At 46.6% G+C, this 18,991-nt stretch overlaps 1 protein-coding gene across 7 annotated transcripts in view; it reads left to right on the forward strand.

The window, feature by feature from the left end:
- The window catches only part of ANK1 (ankyrin 1), a 321,679-nt gene that overhangs the window by 208,209 nt on the left and 94,479 nt on the right, over window positions 1-18,991 (forward strand). For 5 of the 7 annotated variants that reach the window (XM_073588873.1, XM_073588874.1, XM_073588875.1 and 2 more), the window contains exons 16-19: window positions 1,268-1,366; window positions 2,216-2,320; window positions 10,514-10,711; window positions 11,888-11,986. In XM_073588873.1, coding sequence (XP_073444974.1) covers window positions 1,268-1,366; window positions 2,216-2,320; window positions 10,514-10,711; window positions 11,888-11,986 — 501 coding nt within the window. The remainder of the gene's footprint in view (window positions 1-1,267; window positions 1,367-2,215; window positions 2,321-10,513; window positions 10,712-11,887; window positions 11,987-18,991) is intronic. The other 2 variants (XM_073588878.1, XM_073588880.1) reach the window with 1 other exon arrangement.

Consider the following 18,991-nt stretch of genomic DNA (forward strand, 5'->3'; position numbering starts at 1 on the left):
AATCAACAACAAGTGGAACACAATTGTGAAGTTGAACGAAATTTATTGGTTATTTAAAATTTTTGTGGAAATTCAAAAACTGAAAAGTAGGGCGTGCAATATTATTTGGCCCCTTTACTTTCAATGCAACAAACTCACTCCAGAAGTTCATTGTGGATCTCTGAATGATCCAATGTTGTCCTAAATGACTGATGATGATAAATATAATCCATCTCTGTGTAGTCAAGTCTCCGTATAAATGTACCTGCTCTGTGATAGTCTCAGGGTTCTGTTTGAAGCAGAGAGAGCATCATGAAGACCAAGGAACACAACAGGCAGGTCCGTGATACTGTTGTGGAGAAGTTTAAAGCCGGATTTGGATACAAAATGATTTCCAAAACTTTAAACATCCCAAGGAGCACTGTGCAAGCGATCATATTGAAATGGAAGGAGTATCATACCACTGCAAATCTACCAAGACCCGGCCGTCCCTCTAAACTTTCATCTCATACAAGGAGAAGACTGATCAGAGATGCAGCCAACAGGCCCATGATCACTCTGGGTGAACTGCAGAGATCTGCAGCTGAGGTGGGACAGTCTGTCCATAGGACAACAATCAGTCGTACACTGCACAAATCTGGTCTTTATGGAAGAGTGGCAAGAAGAAAGCCATTTCTCAAAGATATCCATGAAAAGTGTTGTTTAAAGTTTGCAACAAGCCACCTGGGAGACACACCAAACATGTGGAAGAGGGTGCTCTGGTCAGTGATCCTGGAGTCAGTGGCTCTGTTGGGGCTTACATCTGATGCCCTCGATAACAGGATTCAGGCTTATTCTTTGACACGGACATTGACTTTAATGATGCGCCGTGTGGTCTGTCGAACATCACTGTATCAGCCTACTTGAGGCATGCACCAAAACACAGTTGACTACGTCATAGTGCCCACCTCAAATCGGTGGATATGGCTAAAAATGATGTCTGACAGAGCACACACTGACTCTGTCTGCACCATTATAGTTAATGTCCCAGTCAGCGCAAACGCCCGATTCCCATTTTTCAGGGATACAAACATAAGCCCCGATAGATAAACTGATGTGGGGACAAATGCGATGTGGATCTCAGCCCCGTATCTTGGCTTCCGAATTTCATAACTTCCCCTCGTTGCCCAGTTCCCTTCCCTGGCTGATTATTTCTCGGCTGAGTTGTTTGTTTTCTTTGTATATATTGTCTTCACTGACCTCATTGTCACTTTGAAGTATTGCTTACCTTCTCCTTCTCTCACCTTAGAAAGGTTTCACGCCTCTTCATGTGGCTGCAAAGTATGGGAAGATCCAGATTGCAGAACTTCTGGTAGAAAGAGGAGCTCATTCCAACAGCGCTGGCAAGGTGACCTTTTATCTCCATATTGCATGGACATTGTAATGCAACAACTTCAAGAAGAAAGCTGTGTCCTCAAAAGGGAATCCAAGAGGGTTTTAGTCAGTGGCATAAATAGAATCTGGTGGCCCATGGTGCAGAATTTGGACCTGGGCCCCCACCTGCATGTTGGGCAGATATATGGGCTCTTGTAGCCCTCTAGATCCTATAAAAACATGCATGTTCGCCCCCCATGTAATAATGTCCCGCATCCAGGGTCCCTTCCTATAATAATGTCTCTCAACGTAGACCCCTTTATTCAATAAAGTCCCACATCAATAGCCCTTTCATATAATAATGTCCACCAGCCTGGGCCCCTTTATTTAATAATGTCCCCCATCGGGAGACCCTTCCTATTATAGTGACCCTCATCTTGGGCTCATTTATTTAATAATATCTCCAATAATAGGAACCATCCTTTAATAATGTCCCCATCCTAGGCCCCTCCTGGGTATAATGTCCCCCATCCTGGGCCATTTACAGGTATCATGTCCCTTGTCCTAGATCCATTCCTGGTATAATGTTCCCCATACCGACCACTGGGACCCCGAGAGAACCAAGATCTCTGCCGAGCCTTATGTAAATGGAGGTCAAGCTTGCACACTACCACTCCATTAATTCTCTATAGGAATGCTGGAGAAAGCCAAGTACAGCTCTCCGCAATAGAAAATGAATGGACATGAGGTGCGCAGCCTCGACCTCCGATCTATTCAGATTGGGATGTCTGGGGGTCCTAGCAGTGATCAACAAGTTTCCTCTTTATTATTTGAAACTTGGCCATTTTTGTAAGTCTTTTTAGTCATTCTTTCTTTATCACAGACTGGACTGACCCCTCTTCATGTAGCCGTGTATCACAATCACCTGAACATCGTCCGTCTTCTGTTGAATAAGGGAGCGTCTCCTCACTGCACTGCACGGGTAAAGGCAAGAAATACATTATTTACATAGAAATATTACACAACATATACATAAGACACAATATATACAGATACATAATGCACAATGTACACATGTAAGCAATATATACAGAGACATAATACACAATATAGACATAGGCACAATATATACAGAGATATAATACACAATATTTACATAGACACAATACACAATATATACATAATGCACAATATATACAGAGACCTGCACAATATAGACATAGGTAAAATATATCCATATACTTAATACATAATACTTAATACACAATATATAAATAATATACAATATAAACATATAAATAGTACACAATATATACAGAGACACAACAGACAAAGTATACATAGAAATAATATACACTAATACAAATTAAAGGAACACTAAAATCCCACATCCTAGATATCACTGAATGAAATATTCCAGTTATAAATCTTTATTCATTACATAGTGGAATGAATGTACAACCCCCAGAGCCCTTCCTCCCGACTTCCCAGCCCTCCACCTTCAAAACCAACTTCTCCACCATTACAGAAGATCGACTCTCCACTCTACTCTCAAGATCACATCTCACCACCTGTGCACTCGACCCGATCCCATCCCACTTCATCCCAAACCTCACCACAGTCTTCATCCCAACCCTAACCCATCTCTTCAACCTATCACTAACAACTGGTGTTTTCCCCTCAAGCTTTAAACATGCCTCCATCACACCTATCCTCAAAAAGCCCTCTCTTGACCCATCCTCTGTATCTAGCTATCGCCCTATATCACTTCTCCCATACGCCTCCAAGCTACTGGAACAACACGTCTACCTTGAACTGTCCTCCCATCTCTCTTCTTGCTCCCTCTTCGACCGCTTACAATCTGGCTTCCGGTCACACCACTCCACTGAAACTGCCCTTACTAAGGTCACCAATGACCTCTTAACTGCCAAGAGCAAGCGACACTACTCTGTCCTCCTCCTCCTGGACCTGTCGGCTGCCTTTGACACAGTGGACCATTCCCTATTATTACAGACCCTCTCATCCCTCGGCATCACAGACTTGGCCCTCTCCTGGATCTCATCATACCTAACAGACCGGACATTCAGCGTCTCCCACTCACACACCACCTCCTCACCTCGCCCCCTATCTGTCGGAGTCCCACAAGGTTCAGTCCTTGGGCCCCTGCTGTTCTCTATTTACACCTTTGGCCTGGGACAGCTCATAGAATCTCATGGCTTTCAGTATCATCTTTATGCTGATGACACACAGATCTACATCTCTGGACCAGATATCACCTCCCTACTAACCAGAATCCCTCAATGTCTGTCCACTATTTCATCCTTCTTCTCCACTAGATATCTGAAACTCAACATGGACAAAACAGAATTCATCATCTTTCCCCCATCTCACGTGACCCCCCCTACGAACCTATCAATTACAGTAAATGACTGCCCACTCTCCCCAGTCCCACAAGCTCGCTGCCTCGGAGTAATCCTTGACGCTGATCTCTCCTTCAAACCACATATCCAAACCCTTTCCACTTCCTGCCGACTTCAACTCAAAAATATTTCACGCATCCGTTCATTCCTCACCCAAGAATCTGCAAAAACCCTAGTCCATGCCCTCATCATCTCTCGCCTTGACTACTGCAACCTCATGCTCTGTGGCCTCCCCTCAAACACTCTCGCACCCCTCCAATCTATTCTAAACTCTGCTGCCCGACTAATCCACCTGTCCCCCCGCTATTCCCCAGCTTCTCCCCTCTGTCAATCCCTTCACTGGCTCCCAATTGCCCAGAGACTCCATTACAAAACCCTAACCATGACATACAAAGCCATCCACAACTTGTCTCCTCCATACATCTGTGACCTCGTCTCCCGGTACTTTCCTGCACGCAACCTCCGATCCTCACAAGATCTCCTTCTCTACTCCCCTCTTATCTCCTCTTCCCACAATCGCATACAAGATTTCTCTCGCGCATCACCCCTACTCTGGAACTCTCTACCACAACATATCAGACTCTCACCTACCATCGAAACCTTCAAAAAGAGCCTGAAGACCCACCTCTTCCGACAAGCCTATAACCTGCAGTAACCACCGATCGACCAAACCGCTGCACGACCAGCTCTACCCTCGCCTACTGTATTACCACCCATCCCTTGAAGATTGTGAGCCCTCGCGGGCAGGGTCCTCTCTCCTCCTGTACCAGTTATGACTTGTATTGTTTAAGATTATTGTACTTGTTTTTATGTATACCCCTCCTCACATGTAAAGCGCCATGGAATAAATGGCGCTATAACGATAAATAATAATAATAATAATAATAATAATAATAATAATAATAATGTGTTGAGAACAATAAAACATAAAAATTATCAATGTAAATCAAAATGACTATCCCATGGAGGTCTGGATTTGGAATGATACTCAAAATCAAAGTGGAAAATCAAATTACAGGCTGATCCAACTTCAGTGAAATTTCCTCAAGAGTAGGAAATGATGCTCAGTAGAGTTTGAGGCCTTCAAGTGCCTGTATGACCTCCCTACAATGCCTGGGCATGGTCCTGATGAAGCGGCGGATGTTCTCCTGAGGGATCTCCTCCCAGACCTGGATTAAAGAATCTGTCAATCTTGATGTTCTCTGGCAATAGCCAATCACCCTGCACGGTGTTGGGCTGAAAGCTCAACACCCACTTGTGGACGTCGGGCCCTCATACCAGCCTCAAGGAGACTGTTTCTGACAGTTTGAGTAGACACATGGATGTTAGTAGCCTACTGGAGGTAATTTTCCAGTGCTCTGGCACTTTTCCTCCTTGCACAAGGGAGGTGATAATGGTCCTGCTGCTGGGTTGTTGCCCTTCTGCAGCCCCCTCCAAGTCTCCTGATGTACTAGCCTGTCTCCTGGTATCTGCTCCATGCTCTGGACACTGCGCTGACAGACACAGCTACCCTTCTTGCCACAGCTCACATTGATTTGCCATCCTCGATGAACTGCACTACCTGGGCAACTTCTGTGGGTTGTAGACACCGCTTCATCCTACTGTACAGTACCTCTGGGGGTGAGAGCAATGACAAAATGCAAAAGTGACCAAACAACAGCCAAAAAGGATGAGAACAGATAAATGGTCTGTGGTCACCCACTGCAGAACCACTTCTTTATAGTGGGGGTCTTGCTAATTGCCTATCATTTCTACCTATTGTCTGTTCTATTTGCACAACAGCAGGAGAAATTGATTCATAATCAGTGTTGTTTCATAACTGGACAGGTTGATTTCACAAAAGTTTGATTGACTTAGAGCTACATTGTGCTGTTTAAGTGTTCCCTTTTTTTTGAGCAGTGAACAATATATACAGAGACACAATATATACATAATACACAATATGCATATACATAATGCGCAATATATATAATAGACAATACAGTGGTATGAAAAAGTGTTTCCTCCCTTCTTGATTTCCTATCCTTTTGCATGCAAACATGGCACACTTAAATGTTTCAGATCACCAAACAAATTTAAATATTAGACAAAGATACCACAAGTAATCACAAAATGCAGTTTATAAATGAAGGTTTTTATTTTTAACGGAAAAAGAAATCCATACCTACAGGGCCCTGTGTGAAAATGTGATTGCCCTCAAACCTAATAACTGGTTGTCAACTGGAAAAAAGTGTTTGTAATAACTGGCAATGAGTCTTTTACAACAGCATCTCAATCGGATTAAGGTCAGGACTTTGACTAGCCAATCCAAAGTCTTAATTTTGTTTTTCTTAAGCCATTCAGAGGTGGGCTTGCTGGTGTGCTTTGGATCACTGTCCTGCTGCATAACTGATATGCGCTTCAGCTTGAGGTCCCGAACAGACGGCCGAACATTCTTCTTCAGGATTTTTTGGTAGACAGAAGAATTCATGGTTCCATTTACTACAGCAAGTCTTCCAGGTACTTAAGCAGCAAAACAGCCCCAGACCATCATACTACCACCACCATATTTTACTGTTGGTATGATGTTCTGTTTATCAAATGCTGTGTTGCTTCTACACCAGATGTAATTGGACATACATCTTCCAGAAAGTTCAACTTTTGTCTTGTCAGTCCACAGAGCACTCTCCCAAATGTCTTTGGGATCATCAAGATGTTTTCTGGCAAAACTGAGATGAGCCTTTATGTTCTTATTGATCAGCAGTGGTTTTTGTCTTGGAGCTCTGCCATGCAGGCCATTTTTGCCCAGTCTCTTTCTTATGGTGGAGTCATGAACACTGACCTTAACTGAGGCAAGTGAGGCGTGCAGTTCTTTGGATGCTATTGTGGGGTTTTTGTGACCTCTTGAATGAGTCATCGCTGCGCTTTTGGTGTAACTTTGGTCTGCCGGCCACTCCCGGGAAGGTTCAGCACTGTTCCATGTTTTCACCATTTGTGGATAATGGCTCTCACTGTGGTTCACTGGAGTCCCAAAACTTTAGAAATAGCTTGATAACCTTTTCCAGACTAATAGATTTCAATTACTTTGTTTCTGATTTATTCCAGAATTTCTTTAGATTGCGGCATGATATCTTGCTTTTGAGAATCTTTTGGTCTACTTCACTTTGTCAGGCAGGTCCTATTTAAGTGATTTCTTGAGAACAGGTGTGGCAGTAATCAGGCCTGGGTGTGACTAGGGAATTTGAATGCAGCTTCCCAAAGATGTGATAAACCACAGTTAATTTGTTATAAGGGAGGCAATCACTTTTCCACCCAGGGCCCTGTAGGTCTGGATTTCATTTTCCCTTAGTAATAACGACCTTCATTTAAAAACTGCATTTTGTGTTTACATGTGTTATCTTTGTCTAATGTTTAAATTTGGTGATCTGAAACATTTAAGTGTGACAAACATGCAAAGGAGTAGGAAATCAGGAAGGGGGCAAACACTTTTTCTAACCTCTGTATATACAGAGACACAACATATACATAATACACAATATATGCAGTGACCTAATACACAATATATACATAATACACAATATATAAGTAGACATAATACACAATATATACATAATACACAATATATAGACACAATGCACTATATATATAAAAAATACACAATATGCAAATACATAATTTACAGTATATATGATAAGCAATATATATACACACAATATATACAGACATGTTAAACAGTATAAAACATTAGATATAAGTTGTTTGACCTTAATTAGACAACTGTATGGGAGCATTATTACATTATTACATCAGTATGAACAAGAAGGCAATAATCTGGAAACAGATCAGAAGTTGAGCGCTGGATGTTTGCCATTTCATTTTTTTTTTTAAAAATTAACAAATTTAAAAATTGTTGGCAGCAACACATCTCGAAAGAGTTGTGCCCGGGCCGTCTCTGCCATTGTGGAGAATCCCCCACTTCTTTTACACCAGTCTGTAAACCGTCTGGGAAGTGAGGAGAGAATTGTAGGAGTTTTCGGAGAGGAATGTTGTCCTATTCTTGTCTTATGTGGGATTCTCGTCGCTCCGCAGTTCGGGGTCTTCTGTACCAGATTTTTCATTTCATAATGCGCCATCATAATGCCGCCCCGATACCATCAGAGATGCTAGAACTCTGCGCTGATAACAACCTGGGTGGTCCTTCACCTCTGAGTCTGCAGGATGCGGCCACTGAGGTTTCCATAAAATATTTCACACTTTGATTAATCCGACCATAGAACTGTTTTCCATTTTGCCTTATTCCATTATAATTGATCTTTGGCCCAGAGAAGAGGGCAGCGTTTCTGGATCATGTTGCTATTTGGCTTCCTTTTTGCATGATAAAGATTTAACTTGCACTTGTGGAGTGTGCGGCGAACTGTGTTCACAGACAATGATTTCTGGAAGTATTCCTGAGCCCAGACAGTGATTTGCAAGACTGAATATTGCCTGTATTTAATGCAGTACTGCCTGAGTGTCCGGAGATCATGAGCATCCAGAATTGTCTGTCAGTCTAGTTCCTTGTGCACATGGATTTCTCCAGAATCTTGGAACCTTTTGATGACATTATATAATGTACAACCCCTTGCAAAAATTATGGACTCACCGGCCTTGGAGGATGTTCATTCAGATATTTGATTTTGTAGAAAAAAGCAGATCACAGACATGGCACAAAACTAAAGTCAATTCAAATGGCAACTTTCTGGCTATAAGACACACTAAAAGAAATCAAGAACAAAAAATGTGGTAGTCAGTAATGGTTACTTTTTTAGACAAAGGAGAAGGGAAAAATTATGGAGTCACTCAATTCCGAGGGGAAAAATTATGAAATCATGAAAAACAAACCAACAAAAAAACCTCCAACACATCACTAGTATTTTGTTGCACCACCTCTGACTTTTATAACAGCTTGCAGTCTCTGAGGCATGGACTTAATGAGTGTCAAACAGCACTCATCATCAATCTGGCTCCAACTTTCTCTGATTGCTGTTGCCAGATCAGCTTTGCAGGTTGGAGCCTTGTCATGGACCATTTTCTTCAACTTCCAGCAAAGATTTTCAATTGGATTGAGATCCGGACTATTTGAAGGCCATGACATTGACCTTATGTGTCTTTTTTCAAGGAATGTTTTTACTTTTTGCTCTATGGCAGGATGCATTATCATCTTGAAAAATGATTTCATCATCCCCAAACATCCTTTCAATTGATGGGAAAAGAAAAGTGTCCAAAATATCAGCATAAACTTGAGCATTTATTGAAGATGTAATGACAGCCATCTCTCCAGTGCCTTTACCTGACATGCAGCCCCATATCATCAATGACTGTGGAAATTTGCATGTTCTCTTCAGGCAGTCATCTTTATAAATCTCATTGGAATGGCACCAAACAAAAGTTCCAGCATCATCACCTTGCCCAATGCAGATTTGCGATTCATCGCTGAATATGACTTTCATCTAGTCATCCACAGTCCACGATTGCTTTTCCTTAGCCCATTGTAACCTTGTTTTTTTTCTGTTTAGGTGTTAATGATGGTTTTCGTTTAGCTTTTTTGTATGTAAATCCCATTTCCTTTAGGCGGTTTCTTACAGTTCGGTCACAGACGTTGACTCCAGTTTCCTCCCATTCGTTCCTCATTTGTTTTGCTGTGCATTTCCTGTTTTGGAGACATATTGCTTTAAGTTTCCGGTCTTGTCGCTTTGATATCTTCCTTAGTCTACCAGTATGTTTTCCTTTAACAATCTTCCCATGTTGTTTGTATTTGGTCCAGATTTTAGACACAGCTGACTGTGAACAACCAACATCTTTTGCAACATTGCGTGATAATTTACCCTCTTTTAAGAGTTTGATAATCCTCTCCTTTGTTTCAATTGACATCTCTTGTGTTGGAGCCATGATTCATGTCAGTCCACTTGGTGCAACAGCTCTCCAAGGTGTGCTCACTCCTTTTTAGATGCAGACTAACGAGCAGATCTAATGTTTTGCAGGTGTTAGTTTTGGGAATGAAAATTTACAGGGTGGTTCCATATTTTTTTCCCACAGAATTGAGTGATTCCATAATTTTCCCCTCTGCTTGGTCTAAAAAGTAACCATTACTGACTACCACATTTTTGTTCTTGATTTCTTTTAGTGTTTCTTAAAGCCAGAAAGTTGCCATTTGAAATGACTTTAGTTTTGTGCCATGTCTGTGATCTGCTTTCTTTCTAAAATTAAACAACTGAATGAACATCCTCCAAGGCCGGTGATTACATAATTTTTGCCAGGGGTTGTAGATGGAGGTTATTCAAAGTCTTTGTAATTTTTTACATTAAGAAATATTTTTCGGAATTTGATCCCCATTTTGTACACGCAGGTCACAAATTGGTGACCTCTGACCATCTTTGCTTCGGAGAGACTCTGCCTCTCTAACATGCGTCTTCAATATAAAATCATGAGAGTTACTTGAAAATTGACCCTCCAACTGTTTTTTTTAATAGTAACACTTACTTTTTCAGCCTGCTATCACAACTTTTTTGAGATGTGTTTCTAAATTAGTTGATTTTTTTTTTTTCAAAAGAAATGGAAAATTGTCTAACGTTCACCTTCTGATCTGTTCTATGTTCTGCTGTGGATAAAATACGGCTATACAAGATTTTTAATGTCATTGCTTTCTTGTTTTCTTTACAGTTTGCACGGTGTCCCATCTTTTTTTTGGGGGGGAATTGGTGTTGTACTATATGGCATTTATAGATGACCATATTGTGTTGCAGAACGGATACACTCCCCTACACATGGCAGTAAAGCAGCGATCTGTCGACACAGCCCGAGCTTTGCTGCAGTTTGGTGCCACTTGCAATGCGCAGTCTCTGCAAGGCGTCACTCCCCTCCACCTCGCCGCACAGGAAGGTCACGTAGATATGGTGACATTGCTGCTAAGCAAGCAGGGAAATGTGCACCTGGGCAATAAGGTAAGGACCATCTAATAGATTTTTTTTTTATCTACATTACCCTAAAGCTGGCGTCACACGTTACATATATACTTTATATACAGCTTAGCTGATCTATGACATCCTCTGTATATGTGAAAAGTTTTTAGGGGGGAGATCAGAGTGCTATTACCAAGGATAGATCTTTGAATGGACCGAGATTAAAAACAGACTGATAGACTTTCTAAAGAGTCTGGTCTCAAAAAAGAGCCGCTCTCCTCTTCTGTTCCTTTGTGTCTTTGATCACTGAGAGTCTTAGCAAAGATCATCACATACTGAAAACTTTGAACACATAAGGGGGAGAAAAGGAGCTTTCCGGGATTGATGACCTGTCCTTAGGCTGGGTGCAGACGAGCTTTTTTTTTGTCATCCGAGAAAATCGAATCAAGTATGCTGATCAGAGTTTGACCAGAGTGGGATCCAATTTTCTCCGATGAGAAGATGGAGAAAAAAAAATGTTTCCATTTTGCCAGTCCGTGAAAATCGGACTACACTTAGATGTCGTCCGAGTGCAGTCCGATGGCTTCCACGCACTCATTGACTTGCATGGCTGAGTGCGATTTGATTATCAGGTCAAACTCGGACATGCTGCCATTTTTCTTTCCCAGACCGACTCTGTTCGAGGAAAAAAATCGGACCCATGCATGGCACCATAGACTACGAACTCATTGACTTGCATAGCGGAGTGCGATTTTATTGTCAGATCAAACTAGGGCATGCTGCGTTTTTCTTTTTTGCAAGGAAAAAGAATGGACATAGCATAACATTGGTCCAAAAACACGGTCATGCGCGTGGGCCTTTAGTATGGGCCACGATCAGCTGTTTTCAGCTGTAAGCATGCTCTAATTTTGCCAAATCATAGAAATAGAAATCTAGATGCACTCTTATTCACAATTAATGACACCTTTGTCGCTCCAACTTCTGCTTTTTTCTTGCCCATTTTTCTATCCATTTTTCAAAAGTAGATACGGCCAAGAAAAAATTGGCAAATTTTAATGACAATTTGGCCTCAAAATGGTCAACTTTCTAGTTCCACAAAGTAAAGTCTTCCCATCAATGTATTAAACCTTTGGGAACCTGAGCAGTGCTGACCGCATGTGTATCTGACGTCATGTAGTGTTTCTGCAGATAATCTGTGATGTTTCTTGGTGTCCACAGAGCTCCCTCACCCCGCTCCACTTGGCCTGTCAGGAGGGCCACCTTAATGTAGCAGAAATCCTGGTGTCCCACGATGCTGCAGTGAGCGCCGAGACACGGGTAAGTCTACAGTCAAACATTGACTTCTACATGGTGTATGGTTCCTAATCACACAATCAATCACCAACTAACATATAGTGCTCCCCCATTTTCTTTTTGTGACAGATAGATTCTGCACTGTTGATTTAGAATCATCCAGCAACTGTGGGGGTTAAAAATGGTTATAGCAGACAAAGAGTGGTTAGCTCAGCTCCAGGGGATACTGGGAAAGTTGTTATTGTGTCCTGGACATCCAAGAGTAAGGTGTGTGCTAGAGAGTCTCCTGTCAGACTGAAATCAGACAAGCTGTATAGACCAGTTCTTCCTGGGAAGTGATTTCTGTAATCATAGAAGCAGTCAGGACAGCCAGGAGCATCATTATTACCTCAAAATAGAAGTGAGAGAGCTACAGGACCGGACTCATCCCCATCACCCCACCTCACTGCATGAGCAAGTTACAGTTCGGCTTATGTTAAAGCACTGTGTGTGAAGAGAAGTTATCTGTGAAGAGACTTTCATATATGCTGATGGAACATTGAATGAAGAGAAGTGATTCTGTGTGATGAAAAGAAGCTTGGATAAACCCACTGTGATCAAGTCTGGCTCAGCACTGTGTCATAGCTGTGTGCCTGTAAACCATTACCTCCCCTCTACTGATAAGAATTATAATTAACTAGCTGAAGGGCCCGGCGTTGCCCAGGCATAGTAACTAACTACGATTAGTTATAACAAATTATAATGATTATATCTATATCTATATATATATATATGAACAACGGCAAAGCAAGATCCAGCAATAACGTGAGCAATCCAGGATGCTGTTAAAAAATTTTACTTTCTTTTTATTCATAAATCCATTAAAATGCAATGGTCCAAGCAGTTCAAAACAGCAATAACGCAGGAAAGTAGTGCAGATAGGACTACGCGTTTCAGCGGTAAAACCCGCCTTCTTCACGGTCCAGAATCTAATCTGCTTTCCAAACATGGAACCTTATATACATCCCACTCCCATCAGGGTAATTATAAACATATGTGAGAGACTTAAAAACATGAGCTAAAAAAAGATATATATATATATATATATATATATATACACACTGAGTGTAGAGCCCCGCCCACTCCGCATAGCCACACTCACTATAATATCCCACATCGTCCCGTCAGCCAGAGCCACCGGACTACTACTCCTAATATCCCACGTCATCCAGTCAGCCAGTGCCACCGGACTACTACCACTAATATCCCACATCATCCCATCAGAGCCACCGAACTTCTACCCCTAATATCCCACATCATCCCGTCACAGCCACCGAACTTCTACCCCTAATATCCCACATCATCCCATCAGAACCACCAGACTACTACCGCTAATATCCCAGATCATCCCGTCACAGCCGCCGGACTACTACCCCTAATATCTCACATCGTCCCGTCAGCCAGAGCCACCGGACTACTCCCCCTAATATCCAACATCATCCCGTCAGCCAGAGCCACCGGACTACTGTGGGAGAGAGGGTCACCCGAGTGTCCGGGTCGGAACCAAGGGCGCCGTCACCTAGATTCCGGGGGAAACTGTTTCCGGGGGATAGAGTTCAGGGACGGACTGGTAAGACTGACAGATGGGCTGGGGGAGGAGCCGGTATAAAAGGGGCGGGGAATGAGAGTCACAGTGAGTCAGCAGAACGGGACAGAAGGAGCAGGAGACCGTGGTAGCGACTGAGAGCCAGAGCGACTCACCGGAGCGAGGAAGGAGGCCAGAGACAGGAGAGACACTCCCCCTGGACAACAGTGGGACGGCGCCGAGATTACCATCCGAGAACCGCTGCTCTGCATCGACCAGTGGCCGCTGCCGCCTTACTCCAGCCCGTGGCTGCGGCCTGCCCGCGGTCACCAGCAGCCGCTGCCGCCTCCCTCCAGCCCGCAGCTGCGGCCTGCCCGCTGACACTCGCGGCCATTGCCACCTCGCTCCTGCCCGCGGTTGCAGCCTGCCCGTGGACACCAGCGGCCGTGCCGCCCCACCCCAGCCCGCAGCCGCCCCACTTCTACCCGTGGCCGCGGCTAGTTCAGTGCCGTCGGCGGCCACCCCCCCGCTCCAGTCCGCAGCAAGGGCCGGGCCATTGCTCGCCACTGGTCCTCCGTTGCAGTCGCTGGCTGCGCAGGTGGCCTGCCAGCTGCCACCCCTCATCGCCGCTGTTTGCCCCGATCCGGGCGCTGCGGCCTATCTGTCCAAGGACTCTTCCAGGGCCCGTCGTGCCCCTGCTTCAAAGGAGCGTCGGAACACTCGAAGACTGCAACAGATCTTCAGCGGCTGGGCCCAGCGGCTACTAAGCCGAAGAACTAACGTCCGGGACGCCGAGGGACATCAAGCCGGTTGAGTGACACTATACAGATAAGGACCCATAGTCGGCCATACCGCGGCCCTATTGTGACCAGCTTTGCCGGACTTAGTCGTGTTCTTATATTTCTGTGTTCGCTTGTATGGCGTCCTTGCGAGGACAATTCCTGTTATCTTGTTCGGTTGCTTAGACTATCCCTGCGGATAGTTACCTATAAACCTATAAAAGTTGTTACCAAAAGCACAAGACAGTCTCGCGTCTCGTCACTGCATCCTGCGTACCTGCTAGTACCACATTTGGCATAGTCGGCAGGATGCAGTCTCCGAACGCAGACAGCGGTACTCCCGACCAAAGTGGGGCCGCAGGTGCTGCCGATAATGGGGGCCCCCGGTCCAGCATTTCTTTGGGGGCTATGCTAAGCAACCTGCCATGGTTTTCCGGCTCCAATACCCTGTTGTGGAGCTGGACAGAGCGCATGCGGGGGCTCTTCCGCATGCATCCAATGACCCCTGATTTAGAAGTGGAGGTAGCTCTCATGGCGTTAGATGGGGAAGCCCGGAATTCGGTAATGTTGAGGCCCCCGGGACACCGCAACACCTTTGCTAGGGTCTTGCGGATTCTGGAAGAAACTCATGGGGATCCAACAAACGTGGGAGAGTTCAGGACCTGGTTGTTCAGTCGAATGCAGGTAGAGGGGGAGACCATCACCCATTATATGAATGTCCTCCAGGAGTTATACACAGCCATCGAGCGGAAGGACGGAGTAGGGGTAGGACCTATCGACATTACCCTACGTGACCTGTTAGTGACTGGACTCCAGGACCCGTTAATAAAACAGGCATTGCGGAGGCAGATCCGAGTGAACCCACGTATAGCTTTCTCTGAGGTGGGGAGTCAGGCCCGGCTACGAGAGCAGGTGCAGGGGATGACGCTCCCCGTGGGGAAGGCCCGAGGCATGGAGGCATCCGTGAAAGCTGCCGGAGAGCCCCAGTGGATTGAGGAAGTGAGATAGGAGCTGAAGAGTATCCGAGGCGAGCTGGCCAAAGTCAAGAAGAGAACTGAGCCCACGCCTGGGCGGCCTGGCTTCAATTCCCGGGGCGGCCGGGCCTCACAGTTCCGGTGTTATGAGTGCGGAGAACCGGGCCACTTCGCACGAGAGTGCCCGCGGCGTGGGAGATACCCACCCCGACGGACATTAAACTAGAGGGCTCCAAGCAAGGGGGATGCCGCTCGAAGCCGGAAGCCACAATAAGGGGTGGTGGAAGTCCCGAAGATCTGGTTGCCAAGTGCCCAGTAGTACGGGCAGAAGTCGAGGGCCGCGCTGTACGGTGCCTAGTAGACACGGGGTCGCAAGTAACGACCATGCCTGCAACCTACTTTTGGCAGCATTTCCCGGAGGCAGCAAGGCCCCAGTGGGTGCCCATGATAAAGCTGGTAGCCGCAAACCAACTGCCGGTTCCAAATAACGCTGTGTGGTAAACCCCTCGGCCGCCGGGGAGTGGTCCTGACCCAAGGAGAAACTAACGACCCCCATCCAGTTATCTTGGGTATGAACATATTACGGGAGTTCGGCAATATACTCCTCAACGACCCCACGCAGGAGACCCTGAGCCAGTGGGGTTCCCGCACGGCCCAAGGGCAGGTCTTCCAGCAGTTGGTGCGGGAGGCGCGAGTGCTCCAGGATTGCCAGGAGGGCGAGGCGCTGGGCAAAGTCATCGCGCCGGCGGCTCCCCTGCTCGTGCTTCCCCCAAGGCAGACGGTGGTGGCCCTGCCGATCCGCTCCCCAATGTCATTGGAGGGCGTGGAGATGCAGGTGGAGCCATGCTACTCGGTGCGCCACCCTGGCATACTGGTAGCTCGCTTCCTGGCTACGGTGCGGGAAGGGACCGTCCTGGTGCGTTGCGTCAACCTGGAAGACCAAGATATCGTCCTGAAGCCCTGAGCCGAAATGGCCAAACTAGTAAGGCCTTTGGAGGAGGTGCTGCCAGCCCCCACAGTCCAGTTGAAGGTGCAGCCCGAGGATCCTTGGGCAGTAACTATACGGACCCTGCAGACTGCCGAGTCCTCGACCCAGGAGAAAGGTCGAACCATCCTGGAGAGAATGCGGGCCGAGCTCTCCGGCCTAACGCCAGCCCAACTTCTCCAGGTAGAGACACTTCTCAGACCATATTACAGTGTCTTCGCTAGCCACGAGGATGACTTTGGATGCACCATGGCCATCATGCATGGAATCCCTATGGCAGGGGCGGCCCCCATCCGGGAACGATATCGGCAAATCCCTCCACAGCTATACCAAGAGGTGAAAACCCTACTGGCCCAAGTGCTCCGAAAGGGGGTCATACGAGAAAGCCAGAGCCCCTGGGCGGTTCCCATTGTGTTGGTACGCAAGGAAGACGGCACCCTGCGTTTTTGTGTGGACTATCGTAAGTTGAATGCCTGCACCATCAAGGATTCATATCCACTGCCCCACATAGAAGAGTCTCTGTCCGCCTTAGGAAATGCAACATACTTCTCAACTCTAGACCTGACCAGTGGGTACTGGCAGGTGCCGATGTCAGAAGACAGAGCCAAGATGGCATTTATTCTTCCCATGGGGCTGTTTGAGGTCAATCGTATGCCGTTCGGGCTGGCCAACGCCCCAGGAACCTTCCAACGGTTGATGGAGCGGTGTCTAGGAGATATCAACTTTGAAGCCATGCTGACATACCTGGATGATATCATCATCTATTCCGCCACATTCGAGGACCACCTACGGCGGTTGGGGCAGGTGCTCCGCCAGCTGCAGAAGTACGGGTTGAAGGTAAAGCCCCAGAAATGCCACCTGATTCGCACTCAGATCCAATATCTGGGGATTGTCGTCTCGGCAGAGGGTGTTAGACCGTCCCTGGAAAAGGTTGCCGCCATCCAGGGGTGGCCTACCCCTGAGACGGTGAAAGACGTGCAAGCCTTCCTGGGGTTGGCCGGCTACTACCGTCGGTTCGTGAAGAATTTTGCATGCCGAGCCCGATCCCTGCAGGACCTGCTAAAGGGGGCTCCTGCCGGGGCGAATGGGCAAAAGATCCAGTGGCAGCAACCGCAAGAGGACGCGTTTCAAGATCTTAAGGCTGCACTCTCGGGAAGCCCCGGTGTTGGCGTATGCGGATTTCTCGCAACCGTTCATACTGTATACCGACGGGAGCCTCCAGGGATTAGGGGCTGTGTTGTCACAGGTTCAGGACGGCCGGGAAAAAGTGATCGCCTATGGTAGCTGGTCGCTGCATGACTCCGAACGCAACCCTGACAATTATAGCTCCTTTAAGCTCGAGCTCCTCGCGGTAGTGTGGGCAATGACGGAGCGGTTCGCAGAGTACCTGGCGGACTCTGAGGTAGTGGTGCGGACGGACAACAACCCGCTAGCCCATTTGGAGAATGCCAAGCTGGGGGCTCTGGAGCAGCGGTGGGTGGCTCGGACGGCTAAGTTCAACTATAAGATCATCTATAAGAGAGGGGCTGAAAACGTGCACGCTGACGCCCTCTCCAGGATTCGACACACCACCCCAGGGAAAAATCAAGACGACGAATTGGAAGGAGAAGAGACGCCGTTCGCCCTCACCACCGCCGCGCTTACCGCTGCCGTGCAGGGAGCGCCCCACGCGAAAGGTGGATCCAACAGCAGCAGGAAGATGGAGAAATTGGACTCCTGCACCGGTAAATTGCCCACTAGTTCGCAGGGACAGACTTTGACCCAGGATATGTTGCTGATGTTGCGCCAATGGGAAAAACTAGTCATCAGAAAGGGGCTGTTATATCGGAAGACCGTGTCCCGGACGACGTCTGCTACAGCGTGGCAGATGGTCGTGCCCGGAGCCCACCTAGGCAAACTGGCGCATGAAGCCCACGAAAAAGGGGCTCACTTCGGTGCTCAAAAGACTTTGCAATGGTTACAACAGATAGTTTACCACTCGCGCTTACACGCCGCTGTGGAGGAAGCTTGCCAAACCTGCCGCCCATGCGAGCTTGCTAAACCACCCGCACAACGAGCCCTGGTGCAAACAATCGTAACATCAGCTCCCCTTGAGCTCCTCACGGTGGACTATCTTACCATAGGTCCTGCATACTAGGAGTATGAACATTGTCTCGTTATGGTGGATCATTTCACCAAATTCGCCGTGGTCACCATCACCCGAGACCAAACTGCAGAGTCGGCCGCCTATGCGATTTGTAAAAACTTCATCCAAGTGTATGGCTGCCCGCAACGAATACATTCGGATCAGGGAGCGTGCTTCCTAGGAAGAGTCATGGAAGAACTGCATCATCTCTATGGTATCGATAAGTCTCGGACTACACCATATCACCCGCAGGGGAACGGAGCCTGTGAACGATTTAATCGGACACTAATTCAAATGTTGCATACCCTGGAAAGCGACCAAAAGGCCCGCTGGCCTGAGTATGTCCCTGAACTGGTGTGGGTTTACAACAACTGAGTGTACCGGGTGACCGGTTATACCCCCTATTCACTGCAGTTTGGACGAGAAGGCAAAGGGATTACAGAAGTGGAGTTAAACCCGGAGGAACCTCAACCCTGGACTGGAGTATCCTCTTGGGTCCGGAGCCACCGGCACCGATTACAAACCCTCCATCGAATCGTCCATACAAAGCTTCAGGACCTAGAACACCAGGGGAGAGCGCTACCGCCACCTATTGACTTTCA

This window comes from Dendrobates tinctorius, unplaced genomic scaffold (genome assembly GCF_039654945.1).
Source record: "Dendrobates tinctorius isolate UK_male_01 unplaced genomic scaffold, ASM3965494v1 ptg000104l, whole genome shotgun sequence".
NCBI classification, from domain to species: domain Eukaryota; kingdom Metazoa; phylum Chordata; class Amphibia; order Anura; family Dendrobatidae; genus Dendrobates; species Dendrobates tinctorius.